Source organism: Microtus oregoni, unplaced genomic scaffold (assembly GCF_018167655.1).
Source record: "Microtus oregoni isolate MIOR12 unplaced genomic scaffold, Mior012 000018F_ref0000195, whole genome shotgun sequence".
NCBI lineage: Eukaryota > Metazoa > Chordata > Mammalia > Rodentia > Cricetidae > Microtus > Microtus oregoni.
This window is the reverse complement of record NW_024543077.1, coordinates 32,061,116-32,082,112: the sequence shown is the minus strand read 5'-3', so window position 1 is coordinate 32,082,112 and position 20,997 is coordinate 32,061,116. Positions and strand designations below refer to the sequence as shown.

General features: G+C 43.3%; 2 protein-coding genes across 13 annotated transcripts in view; one reads left to right on the top strand and one right to left on the bottom strand.

Annotated features, from left to right (window-relative positions):
- Positions 1-8,415, bottom strand: part of LOC121459147 (PMS1 protein homolog 1-like) — an 80,773-nt gene extending 72,358 nt beyond the window's left edge. For 2 of the 10 annotated variants that reach the window (XM_041668681.1, XM_041668687.1), the window contains exons 1-2: positions 6,365-6,466; positions 685-784 (exon numbers count right to left, since the gene is read on the bottom strand). The gene's annotated coding sequence lies outside the window, so the exon portion shown is untranslated. Of the gene's footprint in view, positions 1-684; positions 785-6,364; positions 6,467-7,903; positions 8,022-8,226 lie in introns of those variants that run through there. The other 8 variants (XM_041668682.1, XM_041668683.1, XM_041668684.1 and 5 more) reach the window with 8 other exon arrangements.
- A 131-nt stretch (positions 8,416-8,546) lies between these two features.
- LOC121458987 (probable tRNA N6-adenosine threonylcarbamoyltransferase, mitochondrial) lies at positions 8,547-20,840 on the top strand. Of its 3 annotated transcripts, none has more exons than XM_041668444.1 (8): positions 8,547-8,693; positions 9,670-9,913; positions 12,957-13,344; positions 14,709-15,062; positions 15,789-15,919; positions 16,063-16,134; positions 17,768-17,872; positions 20,364-20,840. In XM_041668444.1, exons 1-7 carry the CDS (start codon positions 8,678-8,680, stop codon positions 17,844-17,846), a joined length of 1,284 nt encoding a protein of 427 aa, XP_041524378.1. In that variant the 5' UTR covers positions 8,547-8,677; the 3' UTR covers positions 17,847-17,872; positions 20,364-20,840. The 3 variants fall into 3 exon arrangements, with proteins under 3 accessions (XP_041524378.1, XP_041524380.1, XP_041524379.1); XM_041668445.1 differs by having other exon boundaries at positions 8,553-8,712; XM_041668446.1 differs by lacking the exon at positions 17,768-17,872.
- Positions 20,841-20,997: the final 157 nt, after the last annotated feature.

Sequence of the window (20,997 nt, the reverse complement as noted above, 5' to 3'; positions counted from 1 at the left end):
TAAATAAATTTAAAAAGATTCTCAGTTTAAAAAAATAAATAAGTAAATAAAACAATTTTCAAAAGGGAGTTTAGAGCTTTGACAGCTTACATGAAAACAGGAGAAAGATTTTCAGTACTAGCAAAGGATGCACCTCAACTGAAAACAAAGCAAACCCAAAGGAATTGGAGAGCAAATAAGGACCAGGGCAGCAGCTAATAAAAGGCTGAAAAAGTCAATGCGCAAAGTCAGAGTTGTTAATCTAAAAAAATAAACAAGATTGACAAAGCCCTAGCCAAACTAAAACAAAGAGAAGATTCTAATCTATGAAGTTAGAAAGTCCAGGGGATCATTCCAGTAGACTGTGGTGGTTTGAGTAAGAACGTCCCCCACCGGGTGGGAGCTGGTGCACACCTTTAATCCCAGCACTCGGGAGGCAGAGGAAGGTGGATCTCTGAGTTTGAGGCCAGCCTGGTCTACAGAGTTAGTTTCAGGACAATTAGGGTTACACAGAGAAACCCCGTCTCGAAAAAGAAAATAAATTGAATGTCCTCACAGTCGCAAGCATTTGAAACACTTGTTCCCCAGCTGGTGATGGCCTTTGTGGTTGCCTTTTAAAGCGCTGTTCCCCTGAGTTTGGGCACCAAGAGGCTGGCACCAGCCCACTCTTGATGGCAGGAGTCATCAATAAAAAGGACTAACTACCTCACATGGGTCGTCTCGCCACCACACGGGTGCTGGAATCTGAACCTGGATCCTCTGCAAGAGCAGCAAGTGCTGTTAACCTCTGAGCTGCAGCTCCGGCCTGGGGAAGGGAAAAAGAAGGGACACGGAAGAGGTGAACACACTGTCATGAGAGCAGGAGGGCGGGAAGGGAGACAGAAGATGAGTCACAGCTGAGACTAGCGAGGAGGAAGAACGAAAACAATGGAGGACACGTCTGGCGAAAATGACACAGTAAATCCATTATTTTCGGGCAAACTTAAATAAACAAGACAGAAAAATCTACAAATAGCGCAAGTGGGAGAAAACTGCTGTTTTTCTATTTCTCGGTCCACGGGTTTCAGTATAACCAACGTTATACTGAACAATTCTGGTTTCCTTCCTACTGAATTCCAACCACCTGCAGGAGTCACCAGCTCGAATCAAAGTATTCCCTCCACTTAGCCACAGTCAAGCCGGTGTGGAGGAGCTCCATTTCTCATCCATTCTTCTGTTTTCACACTCAGCCCCGCCCTCAAGAACTCAGCACCCAGACCCTGTTCTGAGCTCTTCAAACGCGAACTGCGTGTGAAAAGGAGGCAGTGTACACATTCATGATTTTATCATCATTTAAGATGTGTAAAATAAATGTAAACATTCTCAAGTTCAGAGTTGCTTATGTTGACCTTCCCTTAAAGGACAGAAAACCAGAAGTAACTAGGAAGGTTGGTACATAGGATTTTCTGACAGTGAATCACTAGGGGGCCTAGCTTGCCCAGAGGCCTTCAAGCCCTCAACCCCAGGCTGATCCACTTCCACTGCAGTCACTTCAGGGCACTCTGTTTATTCAGATTCATTTGTGTCTTTACAGCTTCCATGGCCTCAACTCTGCAAGTGCGGACCATTACTCTTGGAAGATTTTTTTTTTTTTTTTTTTTTTAGGTAATAAGGAGGGATAAAAACAGAATGACTGAGTGAATTACTTCTCAAAAGTTAGGCAGAAATTTTTACCGCAAATATATTTCCTTAAATATCCTGGTCCAAACATCAGATCACTGAGTCACACAGGGCAGTGGAACCACGGGGGACAGGTGAATTTTAAAGACCTCTTTAAAGAAGTCACCACTTGGCTGCCAATAGTTGAAGAATGCTAAGAACTGCTACAATAAATGCAGCATGTCATATGCCTGGCTGGCCATGACCACACGATGCCCGCACCTTAGGGTGTGGATCTCGCAGCTTCCCAGGTGCCTCCTTAGTCATGCAAAGGCTGTGATGCTCCAGAATGCCTTTCTAGACCCCAGGGCTCTTTCGAATTGGCTGTCAAGACCTTGAGCAGCTTTTAATACAAATTAGTCAGGCCCGAGACATGCTGAATTACTTCTGCATCACTAGGCCTAAAGCAGGTCTCTAAGCATGTTGGAAAGAACCTTTGTGCAGACTACAGGTCCTTCATAAGATGAACCAACATGCAGACAAAACTCTCTGTTCAAAACAGAAACAAGAGCAACAACAACAACAAAAAATTCCCAAAACTTAAAATGAAAATTCTATCACTTAAAAGACACACTGGAAGGCTTCTGCTGTTGCGGGTATGTAGCCCCGCCAGCTTGGAATTCATGGAACAGACCAGGCGAGGCTCTAACGTGCAGAGATTCTTATTTATTTATTTATTTATTTATTTTGTATACAATATTCTGTCTACATGTTTGCCTGCAGGCCAGAAGAGGGCACCAGACCTCACTACAGATGGTTGTGAGCCACCATGTGGTTGCTGGGAATTGAACTCAGGACCTTTGGAAGAGCAGACAATGCTCTTAACCTCTGAGCCATCTCTCCAGCCCCCCAGAGATTCTCTTATTTGTACCTTCCGAGTGTTAGAATCACAAGTGTGCATACGACAAGGAGGGAGCTTCATATCTGCCTTCACTTATGCCTAGCTTCAGAAAATATCTTGGGACAATAACGGTTACCTTGACAACATGTAATTCGTCTAGAAAGTAAAGTTTTGGTTTTTTTCTGAGGGTTGGGGGAGAACTGTTTAAGAAAAAAAACTCTAAGTAACTCCACACAACTAAGTACATGTTCACTTGATGAACTGAGCCTATAGAAGTTAATTTTAAACAAAACGATAACACAAAGCAGGAAACCCAAAGATCAGCTAAGGGTTCTTTCTCAGGCCATGTAAACCCACCTGTCATGTAAAAAGCTACAGTAACTGAGCAGCAAGCAGGAGGGGCACGCATTGTAACAAGTACACAAGGATTTTAACCATAAACTAGGAAGAGGCTAACTTCCTGGGTTCTTCCAAGTCACCATTATCTTTTGCTATCATAAAGAAGGCAAAGCTGATCGGCACAGTAGAGAAACAGACCAAATCCCAAAACCCAGGTCTTAGTATCTTCTGAAGCAAACTTAAATTCCTCTGCAAAAAAGTTTTCACCTATAAAAATGGAGACACTGACTCGGTGGTTAGCTGCAAGGATCAATGGATGAAGCAGCTATAAAAACAGGCACGGGAGAGGACAGACGAGGATGGGGGGGGGGGGCGCCATAGTGAAATCAATGATTTTGTGTGTTCGCAGAGATGAAAACCAGGACGCCTAGCAGGACATACACAGCTATCTACAGTCCTAAGCTTGGAAGGCTGGGGAAGATGAAATCTGGGCCGTTGCAGGGAGTCAAACGTCATATAAATGGTAAAGGCCTAAAATGCAATTATTCTTCTGTGGTTGCGGAGACTGAACCCAGGGCTTTACACACGCCCTTTTTCTTTCTAAGACAAGGTCTCACGAAGCTGCCACGGCTAGTCTTGAACTCACTCTAGTGCGGGCCGGACCTGAATTTGCCTTTCTCCTATCTCCACCTCCCAAGGAGTGGGACTCCTAAGCCTTGCCATCAGGACAGACTGAAAACGTACCACGTTCCGGTGTGGGATCATAATGTAGAAGCAGAGTGGGAATTCTTTTCTACTACTAACGATAATTTTATTGAGTTTCGGGGTAAACTGTCTGAAGGGAAGTAGGTACCTATACCTATCTCTCAACAATTGTTTGGAAGTCTCCAAAACTTTCTCGTTTTGGGAGAATACTAAACCTCTATTATCATAACATTCACACAAATTAATGCTACCTATGACAGATAGAAAGTGTCTTCTGTCTCCGGCCTTACACACTGGACAGTATGACAGCCAACGGCCCCATGGAGAGCTATGAGCACTTGAAATGGCTATTAGACAATACTGTCCCTTCAAGTGTTCAGAACCTCTCTTATTCTCTACAATGTTACAAAATACTTTTTTTCCAAATCCCTACTTTTACCCCAGCTCTTCTAATACAAGTTTACAGAGATCATGACAAGTCACAGAACCTGGCCGCCATCCCATTGTGTCTTAGCGGTTCCACACAGTGATTATCTCCTGCCTTGTCCGCTCTGCAGTATCAGGTCACACCTGTGTCCTGTCCACTCCTGTGTCCTCTGGAAATGAGTAACACAAGTAGGGCCCTCTGGGACACAATAGATCATGAGGATAAAGGCCTCAGGACGGCAACACGAGTGCTCATTGAGGAGCCCTCAAAGCTGCTTGGCTCCTCTGTACCCAGTGACACAGACAGGAGGTGCCCTCTGTGACTCTCGGAATCCAGTCCCTCAGCAGCTACAGCATCTGCCTGGATCTCAGACCTGCCAGCCTCCAGAGCGGTGAGAAGCTCCCGTTGCTGCGCCCCTTCCCGGTGTGCGGTCCTGTGTTCTGACAGCTGGGACCGACACCACCAACACCCTTTCGCCTCCCTTTGTCTGTCTAGCCCACTGGCCTGGAAAGCAAACACTAGCCAAGTACCTTCCCCTAACCCTCTCACTGCAACCATTCGCTCCTTGGCTGTGTGGCCAAGCTTGAGGAAGTCCTGGAGCTAGACTGTTACAAACTCCTATCGCCAAATCATTTCTAAACCGTTGTCAAGCAGCCGCCTTTGCAGAACTCTCGTTTGCTCAGTAAGGATCTCTGAAGGAATACATCCTTTCCTTGGGACCTATGCTGCTTTTTCTTTGTGTCGGTATTTAGGGTCAAACTCGGGTCTTTTGTATGGCAGGCAAGCGCTGAGACGCCATTGCTGTATCCCCAGTGAGTGACCACAGATATTTCTATCTCTCTCTCTCTGGTAACTCTGGCTTTCTTCCCAGGAATGTGAGCATTCCCCAGCATTTCTCCCCTGTTCTTAGATAACTCAATACCCCAACCTAAATCTGTATGGTCACGTGATCTCACTCTTCCCAAGAAGACATTTCTAACAGTGATTGTCACTGCCGCCTCAGGTAAGAGTCTGTAAAACAGACCATACTTCTCACTGTGTCTCCCTCAGGCTTGCCGCTTAGCTTTGCTGTGGGGTCTCTCCTGGTGGTCCCCATGGTCCGTCAGGAACTTCCATTTTCCTTTGTTAGAATAATCTATCTGTTTCCCACTACCCAGCTTCCTCTTAATCACTTCCAATGTCAGCCACAGCAATCCTTTTCTGATCACCCACTGGAATGACCCCCATCTCTCCCACACTCTTTAAGCACTCGGCTTGTATCACGCAGAAGACACTTGTCGAAACCTTATCCTAAATTACCTAACCTTTTGACTGTAAGGAATCACACAGTATGTATCTCCGAATGCAAAAAAAAAAAAAAAAAAGGAAGAAAAAAAGAGAGAGAGAAATTACAGTACTTTAAGGCTGGTAACCAGTCCATGGTTAATGCAGGGACGCTAAGAATAATTTTACTACTAAGTGCTTGCCCTCCGAACAAGTTGAGAGTCTCAACTCCCTCCAACTGTATGTTTAATATTACACTCCTAGACTCCACACCATCCCCAGCCCAGTGTATCTCCTGGTCTCGACATCATCCCCCCCTCCCCCCCAGTCCAGTCCAATGTACCTCCTGGTCTCCGCATCATGATGCATCTATAAAAAGAAAGAGACTTGGGAACTTAGGGAGAAAACAACACATCTGAAGCACAATCCAACTGCTCCACAGACCCCAAATTCTAGACACTACACATACGTGCAAAGCCTTCTGCCAACTTTAAAAGCTTTCCCAGGGTTATTTCTGAAATAAAGTATCGCAAACTTTTTTTTTTAATTTTTTTTTTTTGAGACAGGGTTTCTCCGTAGCTTTTTTGGTTCCTGTCCTGGAACTAGCTCTTGTAGACCAGGCTGGCCTCGAACTCCCAGAGATCCCCCTGCCTCTGCCTCCCGAGTGCTGGGATTAAAGGCGTGCGCCACCACCGCCCGGCCCAAACTTTTATAAATACAAATCATCAAGGCAAAGAAAATGTCATTTCAAAGATGATTCGGAACGAAACTGGATAGATTGATCAAGTCTTTTCTTCTCCTTCCTCAATGAGATGAACTTCTGGTATCCATATTTCTTCAGGGTGGCACTACACGTGACTTTTCATCAGGGATAAACACACACATCGATAGACTTTGAGACAAGACCCAGCATTACAAGCCGCTACACTCTCTAACAAGACCAACTTTTTAGTCTTGCACTCCAGAAGTCTGAGTACTGAGAGCTCCCACAACTGCCTTGCAGCCCCGAGGGCTTGACACACACACGCGCGCGCCTGGCCCGCCCCTGGCCCCGGGAAGCGGCTCCAGACCCCACGAGCATCGCCGGGCGTGCCCGACCGCCGTGACACTACCTTCCAGCTCGCGCGAGGTGAGGCACTCACCACCCTCCGCGACGCGCAGCCAGCCAGCAGGCAGACGCCGAGCCGCGGGGTCCACTCTGCGAGACGTCCCCGCCACCATCCGCAGCGCGCGTGCGCGTGCGTGCGCTCGGCGGGACGGGCGCCCGCGCGCCTCTCGGCCCCGCCCACCGCGGGGCGTGGGGATTAGCGCGTCGGGCAGCCAATCGGCTGCGGGTGGGCGCGGCTTGGCAGGCTTCCGGAAGCGGCGCGAAGTATGATCTCACTCCATCCTAAACACAGCTTCTCTCCTGAGTGTACTCTTATCCCCAAACGCCCTTAGCTGCATGGTGTTCGGATCTCTGGAATTAGTTAAGTGTTGAAATGTTTCTGCAACTGAACGAAACTCGTAGAGCTGCTGTGTTTCCAGTAAGGGAGGCGTAGTTAGCGAGCCGCACTGCTTCTGTGATGATGTGAAATGAGAGGTATTTACAGCGGAGGGCCAAGTACTGGTCCTTCCTAGGCTGGCCGTCTTGAAGTGCAGAACTCCGGTATGGGATGCCTCCGCCTAATGTGCTTGCTCTTTCTCTAAGAGGCTCGACAGGCAGGCTGGGCAGCTTAGAAGTTGATGGCAATGAGGGTACAGTAACTCAGCCCAAGGAAATGAGATATTGGTAAGAAACTAGGACCAGCTTACAGCATTGTGTGAGGAAAGGAGAATGCCAATCACTCATTCATAGTCAGATATATATATATATATATATATATCTCCAATACTCTAAAAGGAAATTAAACCCTTTGTAAATTTAATATTCTCTGTGATTCACTTTGTCGTGTAACTTACGTGCCTTTAAATCTATTCAGAATCAATGCCTCTCCCATTTCCTTCTATGATTCCCGCATTCCAATGAGAATATTTTCACTTTTAATTGATGCTTTAGTAATTCCTTCTCTTGTTACCTTCAGACTTTAATTACAGTATGCCTAGAAATACCCTTATAAATTAGGATACAATTAGTTTAGACACCGTGGGATTATAAACCTTATTTACTGGGTAATCTGTTTCTACAAATGACTTCCTAAACTAGATTCTTAATCTTTTAATAGATGATAGAAGTAATAAATCATAAGTGTGATCTTGTCAACTACAGCTATGGAGAAGCAACTCATTGGCCAAATTCTGGGTAAGTCTTTGTCAGATCTCATATCATAGAACCTACTAATTAAGAGCATCAGCAGTTTAAGTAAGGGAATTGCAATTACAGTAAACTATATCTATGATGGACAGGTAATTGTGTTTTGAAAGTCAGACTCTCGCTCCCATGTCACGTCTTTAATGCCAGGTCCAATCACTGCCCCTTGCCAAACCATTCCTAGCATGGGTAGCTAGGGTTGCTCCTCTGTATGGTGCTTCTGACACTCCCAACCTGCCTAACTCTCTGGCATTGGTCCGTGCTTCCACATTTTCCTTTCCAGCCACTTTGGATTTATTGGGCCGTCCATCACCAAAATAGCTCATTCACAGATGTTCTGGGACTTGTCAGGGGTGCTTACCTGGCAGGGGCCCGGATGTGCACAGACCTTGCTGTTCCTTAACCACCAAGGTTGCTGTTGTTACACATACTGGCTCCAGTTGCTAAGCTTCCCTGTCTCCTCCATCCATGCTACTTTCTCTCCTGCATCCCCTTCTTTCTTGTAATGATGTGACAAAACTTTTCCTCGGGAGATAAAATACATACGTCTACTCACCTGGTAGGAATCCCACAACAGACCGAAGTACGGACACCACCAAAGTCCAGCTTGGTGACCAGTGAGTTTTATTGGAATGACTTAGAGGACTATGGGTGATATTTCCCTAAAATAGGGTGAGGATGTACCTGATCCTTTCTCTCGCGGTGGCACCAACACTAACCGAAGGCAGGGCCGTTTCTTAAAATGTTCCGCAGTGCAATCAGAACTAAATTCGGACTCCTCTTCACCTCCGCGTGACCCTGTAGAAGTCTCGGTGCACGCACACCTTGGAGGAACGCCAGAGGGCAAGCTGGAAGTCTCGGGAAGTCCTTAAGCATTTCTTTACTACTGCGCTCTGGAGCCCCAGGAAGCTCAGCCGCCCCGAGAGCCGTGGCGCCGCCCCCTGGCGTCACTTCCCGGGGCCGGAGCTCCGGGCTCCCGCTGCAGTTTCCGACAGGTGCACGGTGCTGCCCGAACCCGGCCTCTCAGACTTTTAAAAGCAGGTCCAGCTCCCCGCCGACAGGGACTCCGTCGCTTCCGAGCCAGCTGTGGTAGCCAAACTGAGGAAATCCAATTCGTCTGCGGGTAGTTCGCTGCATGCAGGTCCCTGCAGGTCCGCTTTCCCAGCTGAGGTGTTCACATTTTGTTTCTAACCCCAGTCTTGCTCGACCCGCACGTTTTGCAGTGCCGAAATGCTAGGGGGTGTTTATATTTAGTGGTGATGGATTGCTATCTCTGGGGGGTGGCGGGGTGGGGAGAAGGATTTAAAAGCTTGGGGTGATAAACCTGTTATAAAAAAAATGGAGATGTGATTCCAAACATTGCATTAGAAAGTGTCTGCAGTTGTTTTAGGCGAGATGCATTTGTTTTAGAATGAGCTTTATGGGAGGACCTGTTTCCAAACTACAAGATTAAATTTTCAGTGGTGGGCGTATATTTTAATAAATGGAACCATGTGCTGTACACTGCTTTGGAGAGGAGGCTCAGGTCATGGGGTGTGTGGGAGGGGTATCTGTTCTATTTCCCATTAATTTTTAAATTTTTAACTTAGTTTTAAAAGGACTATCCACACAACCACTGTGCAATAACGTTAGCTGTTGTATAAAGTTCAAGTTGAGCACCCTTTACCTAAAATGCCTGAACCAAAAAGTGTTCAAGTTTCAATAATTTTTTTTTTAAATTTAGGGATGTGTCATGTACATGACATATCTCAGGATGAGACTCAAGACTAAACGTGAATTCATGTTTTATTTGCATCCTATAAATATGGCCAAGGCAATTTTATATAATAGTTCGAGTGTTCCTTATATTTCCACTAGCAAGTCAGGTGGGGAGAGTGGCTTAGATTTTAACTTTAGGGGATGCTCAACTTGGAATATTAATGATTTTGTATGTTTCTCACTTTTGTAAGACCTAATTTTATATTCAGTAATTTATAGGACCTTTGTAAGATTTTGACAGATTTTCCTAACGCTCTTATAATTTTGTAAGACTGCCTACTTAAACGATGAGTATTCATTGTTTTGTTTAAGTAAATGAATTAATTGCAAATGATAATTCCAAATCATATTTCTGTAATTCTTTTCCAGGAATTATCTGTAGAATAGTAAGTATGCTAATATTCAGGAAGACAGCAGGTGTTTTTGCCAAACCACCAAAGAGGAACGTGTATGGGTTTTTGAGAAGTCTTCACGTTTCTCCTGGAGTACTTTCTCCTCCTAAGCTCGTCCTGGGGATCGAAACCAGCTGTGACGACACAGCCGCCGCCGTGGTGGATGAAACTGGACGCGTTTGGGGAGAAGCCATGCATTCCCAGACCGAAGTGCATTTGAAGTAAGTGGCGACCATTTTGGTCACACCTGGTTTTCTGGTATTTTTGTTTTGTTTTTTGAAAAAGAAAAACGAAACCGTCTTTTTGTCTTTATCATGCGTAAAAGTCAAATTTTGATCGTTGAATTCCTATTCTATTGTGTAAAAACCGCTGAGTGCCACTATATAGAGCCACGCCTTGTGATCCAGGCCTTTAATACCAGCGCTTCCGTGGCAGAGGAAGGTGGATGTGAGTTCCAGGCTAGCTAGTGCCGCTTAGTTGTCTCTAAACAAACGAACAAAAAACCGGCTGTGTTGGGGTCGGGGTGGGTATTTCCAGGTTCTTGGTATCTTTTTCAGAGAATTGAAAGGAGATCACACAGATTCACACAAGAATCAAAATGACAGTTGTGAATGGTTGTAAATGTAACCACTGTCCCTATGGGCAGCCGGCCACGTGATTAAGAGGCCCTGATTCTTACTCAGGACTACTTTCCTGGCGTTCAAAGGAGGGTTTGGTTACTCGGGGACAGAATTCGGGTGCTTCTTTATTTTGTTTGACAGATTAGATCATATACTCATTTTTTTCTGTTGTGTATGTCGGCTTCCATAGGCTGCTGTTTTGATCACGTGCGTGCTCAGTTATCCATATTCATAAGACAATACATAGAAGATTCTCTCCAAACGGTTAATAGAGGGCACAGTTTTGCACATGCATCCAAACTAGTTAGGCCGGGTCAGCCTTTCTGTTCTTATTCTGGGATGTTGGGGGGATACATTTGAATAAAACCTGTCTAAATTTGATTGCTACAGGGCCAGAGGAATGTCTACCAGTGTTCAGAAACAGGAGTACAGATAGCCCCATGCAGGCTCGGGAGGGAGAGGTTGCTGAGCGCATTGTTTGGAGAGGGGTGTGTATGCCTAGTGGGTACAGGCAAAGTAACTAGGCTGCCAAGTGCACATTGCAAGGGAGGATGTGGGCATCATCCAAACCAGGTGGGGATCCCAAGGTCCTACTAAACTGTCTGCTGTGCCTGCCTGCCTCGAGCTAAGTGTAGGTTCACGTTATAGTTTAGCACTGTGCATTGAGACCGAGCATATTTCCTGCTTCCTTGTCTATAAAATCATGATGGCGTTGTCTTCTATATGAATTCCTTTAGAACACTTGCTACCATTTTTGGCAAGTAAAATCTAGCCATAGCGACACTCGCCTTACTATCGAGACAGTGAACAGGTCTGCGAGATAATTGGGGGGGGGGGGCATGGTGATAAAATCACTGCTTACAAGCATCCCCCTCTTCCAGACCTTCGCGGCCTCACCGGCTCACAGCCACGTCAGCCGTTCAGGGTTGCTAAACATAACCCTCAAACACGGCTTGGGATACTTCTCTCCGTTCTCACTAACTTAGTTAATCCTCTATTGTCCCTCGCCTAGACTCCAGATTTCAACACTTTCCTTCTTCATTAGTCATCTGCATTCTCCGTACAAGGTAAAATGTCTAGAGAATGTTATCATTAGTTAGTTGAGAATAACGCTGTAGTTTTTCTCATTGTTTATCTTTATCGCTTAGCATAATTTCTAGAATGCCAAGGAAGGCATGAAACGGATATAAAACAAGGGACTGGAATTCAAACTCTATCAAATCCCAGGCCAGGAAATATTTTCAGTTGGAAAGTAACAGTCAAGGACAGATTGCTCTCTAGGGTCTTCTGGCATCACAATCTGCCGCGGTCTCCAAGAGTCGGAAGATCCAGCTAGAAAAGTCGAGAGGCATTGATGTGCAGACAAGGTCAAAATGAATGTGTCAAGGTCAAAATGAATGTTGAAGGAACATTGGGGTGACGTGTTAGTAAAGGTTCCGGCTGATCTGACCTCCACATGCACCAGCCCCCCCCCATAAATAAGTAAACACGTCATCTAAAAAATGTAAAGTAAATTAAATGTTAGACGTTGTACAAATGAGCCTTGAGTGCTCTTGCTGCTAATAGAGAAATAAGTTAAATAAAGCTTTTAAAATTTTGTTAGGAAATACACTTGCTGATTTCTGTACATCCTCATTCCCTGAAAAAAATGTGTGTAAAATACATATTTATACAAATTATATATAGATAATATATTAAATAGTCATTGAGTATTGTGAAGATTTTTATTTCTATGTATAGAAACCATCCCACATGGTTTTGCAATGTCAAGTATTTTAAAATGATGTTTTGAGACAGAGGTGGATTTTACAGACTTGGGGAACTGAATCCCAGCCTGTAAGCCAGTTAGAAGTTACTATATGTATTGCTAGCCTCATTCTGCCCGTCGTTTTTCATCCCAGAGACTGAATGTGAAGCCCTGAGTGTCTTAGACAGGTGCTTCCCCCTGGAGCTGCGTTCTTAACTTTCCCTGCTAACTCTTCCCTCCCTTCATGTTTGGAGTGATCATCCATTGTCCCTCATCAGCTGGAGCTCTCCACTGCTAACCCCAACACTAGATTCCCAGACTTTATTTTAGGATTGCAAGCTATCCCCTGTCCTCGTCCGACCTCCAGTGCAGGGTGTTTCAAAATAAACCTTCATAAACCTGTCTTCATATTTCTTACTGCTCATACTTGTTTCTCCCAGCCGTTCCTAGAAAATATGAGTCCTCTTTGATGCCTGGGCCCCTACTGCTCTTTAATGCATTTTAATATAAGTTACTCTAGACAAATAACTCATGCTTTGATTTCTAAGATTCTCTCCTTGGAGATTAATCAGAGCTAAATACAGTTCTAGACTGCCCTTCCTCTGCTCATGACCTCTTTGGAATGCTTTATGAGGTGGTTCTGGTGACCTCACTTCATCAGAAATAAACCATAGCAGTCTTGAACACAGGATAAGAAGTCAGCAACAATATTGAACTCTTCCTAGTCCTGCGTTATAAAGCTCACAGTGTTAGCATGCATACTAACCCAGAGGTTCATTTGCACAGTGTTAGCATACATACTAATCCAGAGGTTCATTTGCAGGAATGCCTTCAGACATAACTTATCTTCCTTCTTTCCTAGTTTTTTAAAGACTGTCTTCCTTCTTTTTCCTTCAGAACAGGCGGAATTGTCCCTCCAGTAGCTCAACAGCTTCACAGAGAAAATATTGAGCGAATAGTAGAAGAAGCTCTTTCTGCCAGCAGAGTCTCGCCACGTGACCTCTCTGCCATCGCAACCACCGTCAAACCAGGACTGGCTCTAAGCCTGGGCGTAGGCTTATCATTCAGCCTACAGCTAGTAAACCAGTTTAAAAAGCCCTTCATTCCTATCCACCACATGGAGGCTCATGCGCTTACCATCAGACTGACCAACCAAGTAGAATTTCCTTTTCTAGTTCTTTTGATTTCTGGAGGTCACTGCCTGTTGGCCTTAGTCCGCGGAGTTTCAGATTTCCTGCTTCTTGGGAAGTCTTTGGACATAGCGCCAGGTGACATGCTTGACAAGGTACTGTCTCAGAAGTAACTTTGTTGGCTCTTCCAGTTAAATAGCCGTATACAGACTAGTCATCTAGGTAGTTCTGAGCAATGCCCCTGACTGAAAAGGTTTTTAAAAACCACAGCAAAAGGCTGGATGGGTAGCAGGGTAACCCACAGATTCGATGCCCACTTTGACTATTTAATGAGTTTGAGGCGATCCTAGGCCATGCGGCAAGGTCTTATCTCAAAGACACAAGAGTTGTGGCCTGGAATGGTGGTGCAGACTTTTAACCCTGGCACTTGGGAGACAGAGGTTTGTGGATCTCTGTGAGTTCAAGGCCAGCCTGATCTACTTGATGAGCTCCAGGACAGCCAAGAGTACGTAGAGAAAAAAAACCAAAAAAGTGAAGAGTTGTGATAACTTTTTTTTTCTTTTAGATAGGGTTCCTAACCCATGTATGTAACCCAGTATGTAACCCATGCTTTAGTCAAAACTGTGGTGATCCTCCTGTTATCACCTTCCATGTGCTGGGATTACAGGTGTGAGTCACTGCTGTGTCCCTCTCAATTTTGTCATTTTTAGCCATTTAATAAAATGCCAATTTTATATCTATATGTAAAAACTCAAATCCTTTGTAGTTATTGTTACATATTTAGTCAAATATTGTTGTGAAAGTGTTTGGGAAGCTATATATCATTGTGGCATGCTGCCAAAAGGTCGTGATATACAGATATTAGGAGCAGAGCATTGTGGTACAAACGTTTAATTCCAGCCCTTGGAGGCAGAGGCAGGTGGATCACTGCGAGTTCAAGGTCTGCTTGGTCTACAGAGTGAGTTCCAGGCCAACTGGGGGCGATATAGTGAAACCCTGTGAGGGAAAAGCAAAGACTAACACGGAATTCAGAATCTACTGCGTAATTGCCAACATCACAGCGGAGTTTCTTTAGAAGTACGGAGCCTACTGCCCTCCACAAAACAGCCGAAATGACGGAGGGAAAGAACAGATTCTTATTTTCAAAGTTAATCATTAAATAACCATCCACATCAATTTTCCAACCCCAGGGGGAGAGAAAAACTAGGGAGGCAATGCTTAGATGCTGCTGGTCAGGTTGTTCAAGAAAAGCCTTGCCTGAAATTAGCCATAGCCTCTGTATTCATTCAGGATTTTTGAATGAATACAGAATCTTTGAATTCATTATCTTTATATCTATGACTTCAAAATGTGCAGTCTATGACTCATTTAAGAATATACTTTTTAATGTCATTTATTATAGGCATTGACTCGCATATTTTAAACCATTTATCCCTGGATTAAAGCTAACTTGGTCATAGTGGATAATCTTTCTTTAATTAATTTATGATCAAAATATATTATCGCTTGTTTTTAATAGGTGGCAAGAAGACTTTCTTTAATCAATCGTCCAGAATATTCTACGATGAGCGGTGGGAAGGCTATAGAACATTTGGCCAAAGAAGGAGATAGATTCCATTTTACCCTCAGTCCTCCCATGCAGAATGCTAAGAACTGCAATTTTTCTTTTACGGGACTTCAGCATGTTATCGATAAGCTAATCGAAAGGAAGGAGAAGGAAGAAGGCATTGAGAAGGGGCAAATCCTGTCTTCCGCCGCAGACATCGCCGCTGCGGTGCAGCACGTGACCGCATGCCACCTTGCCACTAGAACGCAGCGCGCTATTCTGTTTTGCAAGCAGAGAGGGTTGTTACCGCCAGCGAACGCAGTATTAGTAAGCTTCGCCCGCTCACCGCTCACCCGCTAGCAGGCAGCAGTTCACTTCCCAGCGTGTCACTTTGGATTTAGGGCCTTGTGTCTCCTGCTGGACAGTGTAGAACAATACAGAAGAAAAGCCATGTGTAGCCATCGTGAAGGTAGACGGAACATCGCCGGTATAGAAAAAATCTCAGGCTACATTTTCTCTTTGAATTTGAAGAGGATTTGCCATAAAGAAACCAGAGTAGCCACTGTGGTTCCTATTTTTAGAAAACTAGGCTGCTGTCCTCCGTCTTTTAGTGAAATCCCTTTACACGTGCTCATACGACTTGGTAATCTTCCTATTTAATAGGTCTTAAATTTTTGAAAATGGAAATGTGTAAATTCGGCAACTGGCAAGACGGGATATTAAAAATGGATACTAGAGATAATGGTTTTGTGAGAGCTGGGTAGCTCAGTGATGAAAACCAAAAGTGCAAATGCTAAAATATTGATGTATTGTGATTGCAAATGTGGCCGAGACACTTTCTGATACTAAGGAAATATTTAAAGTGCTAGCAGCGAATACGTACTGGCTAAAAACTGTGATTAGTATCTCCAGATTTTTATTATGCAAATACTCATTACTTAGCCCCAAATAGTTTCTTGTTGGATAAAGCTGGTCTTCCCCCCAAGTGTAGTGACAGCTTGCTTCCTATCTGTATGTGATAGCATTTGATACTCGTCTTCCCTATTCTTTCAGGTTGTGTCTGGAGGTGTTGCAAGTAACTCGTATATCCGAAAAGCGCTGGAAATTGTAGCAAATGCAACGCAATGCACTTCGCTGTGCCCTCCGCCAAGACTGTGCACGGATAATGGCGTTATGATTGCGTGGTAAGCCACAAGATGGGATTTCTTTGCAAGCATGTATTTAACCATTAACGTCTCACCATACTAAATTGTCTTTCCTTCGACCTTGAGGCTGTTGGATTTTGTTTCGGTGTCATTTTTGTCTTTGTTTTATTACTGTTTTTCAGGAATGGGATTGAAAGATTGCGTGCCGGCTTGGGCATTTTATATGACGTAAAAAACTTCCGGTATGAACCAAAGTACGTAGACCATGTATCCTGTTTGCACAAATTGGACCTTATAAAAAAGAAAGAAAGCCTGGAGCATGGTTTTTTACATAGGAAGTTTTTGTTGATATTCCGGTTGGTAGTTTAAGGGAAATTACTGGTTTTCATTGATGGAGTTGAGAAATAGGTGATATGAAATATTTCTGCTACAGAATCAAATTGTAAAATTTTTTCCAAGCCATATATGAGCCATGGCCTATTTCTATAGGCAATGAATAATGTTGATGTGTTGTTTATTTCGTACAGAAAAGTACACATTTTAGGACTTGGAGAGATGGGTTGGTAGTTAAGATTGGTCACTGCTCTCACAGAGGACCTGGGGTCTGTTTCCAGCACCCACATGCAGCTCACAGCTACCCTTCCTCCAGTTTGAGGGGATCCAACACCCTGACCTCCATGGCTCGTGAATGCAGATGGTTTACATGCATGCACTCGGGCACACACATACACATAACATATTTTTAATAACAGGACGGAACCCCTCTTCATGAGCTGTACTTTTGTGATGTGTAGTGCTATCTAAGGGCGGTTAGTGGATTAGCAAACTTAAGGGAGCCACGAAGATAACAATCAGGTATGTTGTAACTGTGCTTCTCCAGGAATCGATGGGAGTAAGCCCGGAGGCAGCTGTTCACTGTGAGCCTATGTCCTCTCTCAAACCGTGGTTCCAAGAGCAGTTTTGTAATTTGCTGTCAAGTTCTGTTCAGGTTAGGGAATAATTTAGGACAGTTATGTTTCCTAATCTGACACAATTAAATGTGGACATTATTTCTTCTGCTACTTTGAACTTCTCGGCTCCAGAGAGTTGTACTTGTTGTGCGGACTGTTGATGCTGGCTGTGGATGGCCAGTGTTTAGGGGAGTGTCTGAAAGTCTAGCCAGTATCAGATGATACTGGCTGCTCACTTGTGCCCCCTTGTGGCAGTGTCGAGGCTGGAGCGGATAGCTTTATCCTGCTGGGGTCAGGGCTTACCTTGAGCAGTGTCATCCAAAAGGGGGAATTTGAGGTTTCCCTTTGTTTACAGAGGAAGAATAGATAAGGTGGGTGAGTGGGGAAGAGCTTTCTGTCTGGAAGAGCAAGGACAGACCAACTGTGGACTCTGAGAAGTCGTGGAAACCATGGGAACAGCAAACATATGAACAATGTAGGCTTGGTTTATGTGTTAAAATGCGCTTTTCATCTTGACCTCTGTGAAGGACTACAGACTATGGCATCTTTTGTTGTGTTTTATGGTTCACTTTAAGGGTTATTTTTCCATTTGCTTTTTTGTTATCTGATAGTTTGTAGAATTCAAGTTTCTGCATGTGTTTAAACAGACACCCTGCCATTGAGCCACTGAACTATATATCCCCAGCCTTCCTTTTGTTTTAAACTTACTAGTTTACAGCACTTTGGAGTAGGAGAAATTGTAAATACACCTCACAGTTCGGGTTTCTTATGAATGAGGTAGTGTCGTGCGTCATCCTGGTTTGTGTAAGAATCATCATCACCTATGCCAACTCCCCGTTACTTCCACCATTGTCCAGACTCCAAGCTGATAATGTGCAGAAGTTGTGGTAGGCGGTGAAGTAAGTATAACGAAATGTGGCCTCTGGTTTCCATGCAGATGTCCTCTTGGAGTAGACATATCCCAAGAAGTCGCAGAAGCTGCCATAAAAGTCCCACAGTTAAAAATGACAATTTGATTTGTGATTTTTAAAGGTCTTTACAGGTAACGTTTCAAACAATAAAATTAAGTTTTATCTTTTTGGTATCAAATTATATAAATATATTTATTAGGCGTCAAGACTTTTAGTAGGCATGTGTGTATGTATGTATAGCCGTGAAGGGACACGTGATGGTGTGCACGATAGCAAGAAGTCATTCACAACTCAGGTATTAGACCAGGAATGCTGTCAACCTCCCTTGAGACCAGGCTTCTCACTGTCTACAAGCTTCAACAGATATTTAATATATATATATCTTTGGGGACTGGAGAGATAGCTCAGAGGTTAAGAGCACTGACTGCTCTTCCAGAGGTCCTGAGTTCAATTCCCAGCAACCTTATGGGGGCTCACAACCATCCGTAATGAGATTTGGTGCCCTTTTCTGGCCTGCGGGCAGACATGCAAGCAGAATACTATATACATAATAAATAAATAAATAAATAAATAAATAAATAAATAAATAAAATCTTTAAAAAAATGTATCTTTGGGAGAAATACAGTGGTTCTTTTGATTCCTGGTCTCATATAATGGACTAATTTCTTCAATGAGAGCAGTTGTAAAATCAAACCAGGTGTCAGGCCCCTGAGTTATGACAAAACCTGACCAACAGAATATGGATTACCATTTGAACAAGTTATTAGGTGTCATGCTTAGAAGAAGACTATGTGCTTTTAATTCTTGCCTAATTGAGCCAAACACTCATATACATAAAATTTTTAAAAATGATAATATATCTTAATTTTTTTAAAGGGCCAATGTTACTATGTCCATTGATTTGGCCACTAACTGTTTATATTTTGCCCTCTATACTGGACCAAGTTGTTAATTTTGTCAACTTTCTAATCTTTGGTGACATGTTTTATTGAAAAGGTAAAGATAAAAATTTAGCATAGAAAACCCTTTTTGTCAGGTAACTCACTTTATAACATTCCAACAGAAGAATTACAGGCATGTACAACCATTCTTAACTAGAATGAAAATGTAATTTATCTTAGTCCTATTTTAAGGTAGCATCTCAGAAAGTTCCAGAAGTAATTCTTTTATTTAATTAATGATCACCTGTTTTCTCCTAGAAATGAAGCATCTGGAAATAGCCATTACTTAAAATAGCTTCTTATTCTTTGTTGTTAGATTGCTGTTAAACATAGGTTTGATAAAAAAAAAAAAAAAGTAACAAGTAAAAGCACCAACTAGTTCAGGAATTCACATTTGATATTTGGATTTGTATTTTGTATATGTGATTATGAATTAACAAACTTTCTGTGACTACCACTGTAAGTTCATATAAACTATCGAGGAAAATTTACCAAAATTTATATTATGAATATATTTATAATCTATGTTTTGAAAATGTTAAAAGTTGTTCCAGGTGTTATAATCATGCCTGTATGTTAAATTACTTTATAATACAAATAAGGGAGAAGTATAGCTAATAGAAATTAATGAACCCTGGATAGCAGCCATGTCTTTTAATTCTTTGAGTACTTGCTATGAGGAAAGGAAAGGAAGGAAGAGAAAGGAGGTTGGGACTAGGGAGCAACACTGAGCTCTTCATCAACACATGCCAAATTTAGCTTACAGCGAGACTAAGGGCTGGGTGGGCCACTGAGACCAACGTCTCTCTCACTAGGACTCACCGTAGCTTACACTGGTCTTGAACTCTTAGCAAACCTCCTGTATGAACATACCAAGTCCTTGATTACAGGTATGTTCCAGCATACATGGTAAAGCTCAGGATGTCCGTATATGATTTTTTTTGTTTTTGTTTTTGATTTTTCAAGACAGGGTTTCTCCATAGCTTTTTTGGTTCCTGTCCTGGAACTAGCTCTTGTAGACCAGGCTGGCCTCGAACTCACAGAGATCCGCCTGCCTCTGCCTCCCTAGTGCTGGGATTAAAGGCGTGTGCCACCACCGCCCGGCTCGTATATGATTTTTTTAAGGGAAGATAATAGAATGATAAAAATTAATCATGAAGAGTTGAGGGTATCCTCCCCTGTAAGGTTCAAGGAGCTCTGCCAGAGAGGAGACAGAAAGACTGTAAGAGCCAGAGGGGGATGGATGGCTCCAAGGAAACAGTAGTCTCCAGACACAACAGGACTGATGTCCATATGAACTCAAATGTGGTAGCATGCACAGAGCCTCCACAGGTTCAATCCAGATAGGGTCCCAATGCTGAGAGGAAAAGTGTGATGTGGGATTCTCCTTTGTATGCTGTGAATGTGTTTTGCTACTGCTGGTTAATAAAGAATCTGCTTTGGGCCTATAGCAGGGTAGAATAAAGCCAGGAGGCAAATTTGAGTGGAGATATAGAAAGTAGGCAGAGTCAAAGAGACACCATGTAGCTGCTGAAGGAGACAGATGCTGGAACTTTACCTAGTAAGCCACAGCCTTGTAATGTAGGTGGGTTAACTTAAGATGTAAGAGTTAATTCATAAAAAGCCTGAGCTAATAGACCAAGCAGTGTTATAATATAGTTTCTGTGTGATTATTTTCAGATCTGGGTGACAGAAAACGAACCATCAGTTGCTACCTACAGTTGGCGCCCAACACGGGGCACGAACCCACGATCCTGGGTAGGGAAATGAGTGAGTAGTCTCTCTTTACAGAAGTGGACATGAATCACGTTCCCTAACCAACAAACTGTCTCCAACTGATAATCCACTTGCAAAGGAAAGATGATTTTTCTCCAGTGGAGGTGACTGGGCAGGGAAGATCTGAGAGGAGTGTGGAGAGGAGAAACCACTAGACTATTTTATTAAAATTTATTTCAACAAAATATATTTTCTTAAAGTTGGCAGTGATTCTTCAGGAGAAATACTGTTGTCAGGATAATCTGGCTAGTTTCTCAGAAAGTATCTGTGATTGTATACAAAATATCTTGAGCCCACCTGAAGCTACCTCAAGGCTTGGTTGTTCGTGATCAGAGGCTTAATAATAAACTTTAATAAACTTCAAGAGTTACCCTTAATGACACTGAGAAAATGAGGGTGTCTTATCATTTGATTCACTTCTTAACTTTGTGGGAGGTTTTGCTTTGTTTTGTTTTTTCTTTTGTTTTTCAAGATAGGATTTCTTCGTGTGGCTTTGATTGACCTGGAACTCACCCTGTTTTGTTTTTGGTTTTTCAAG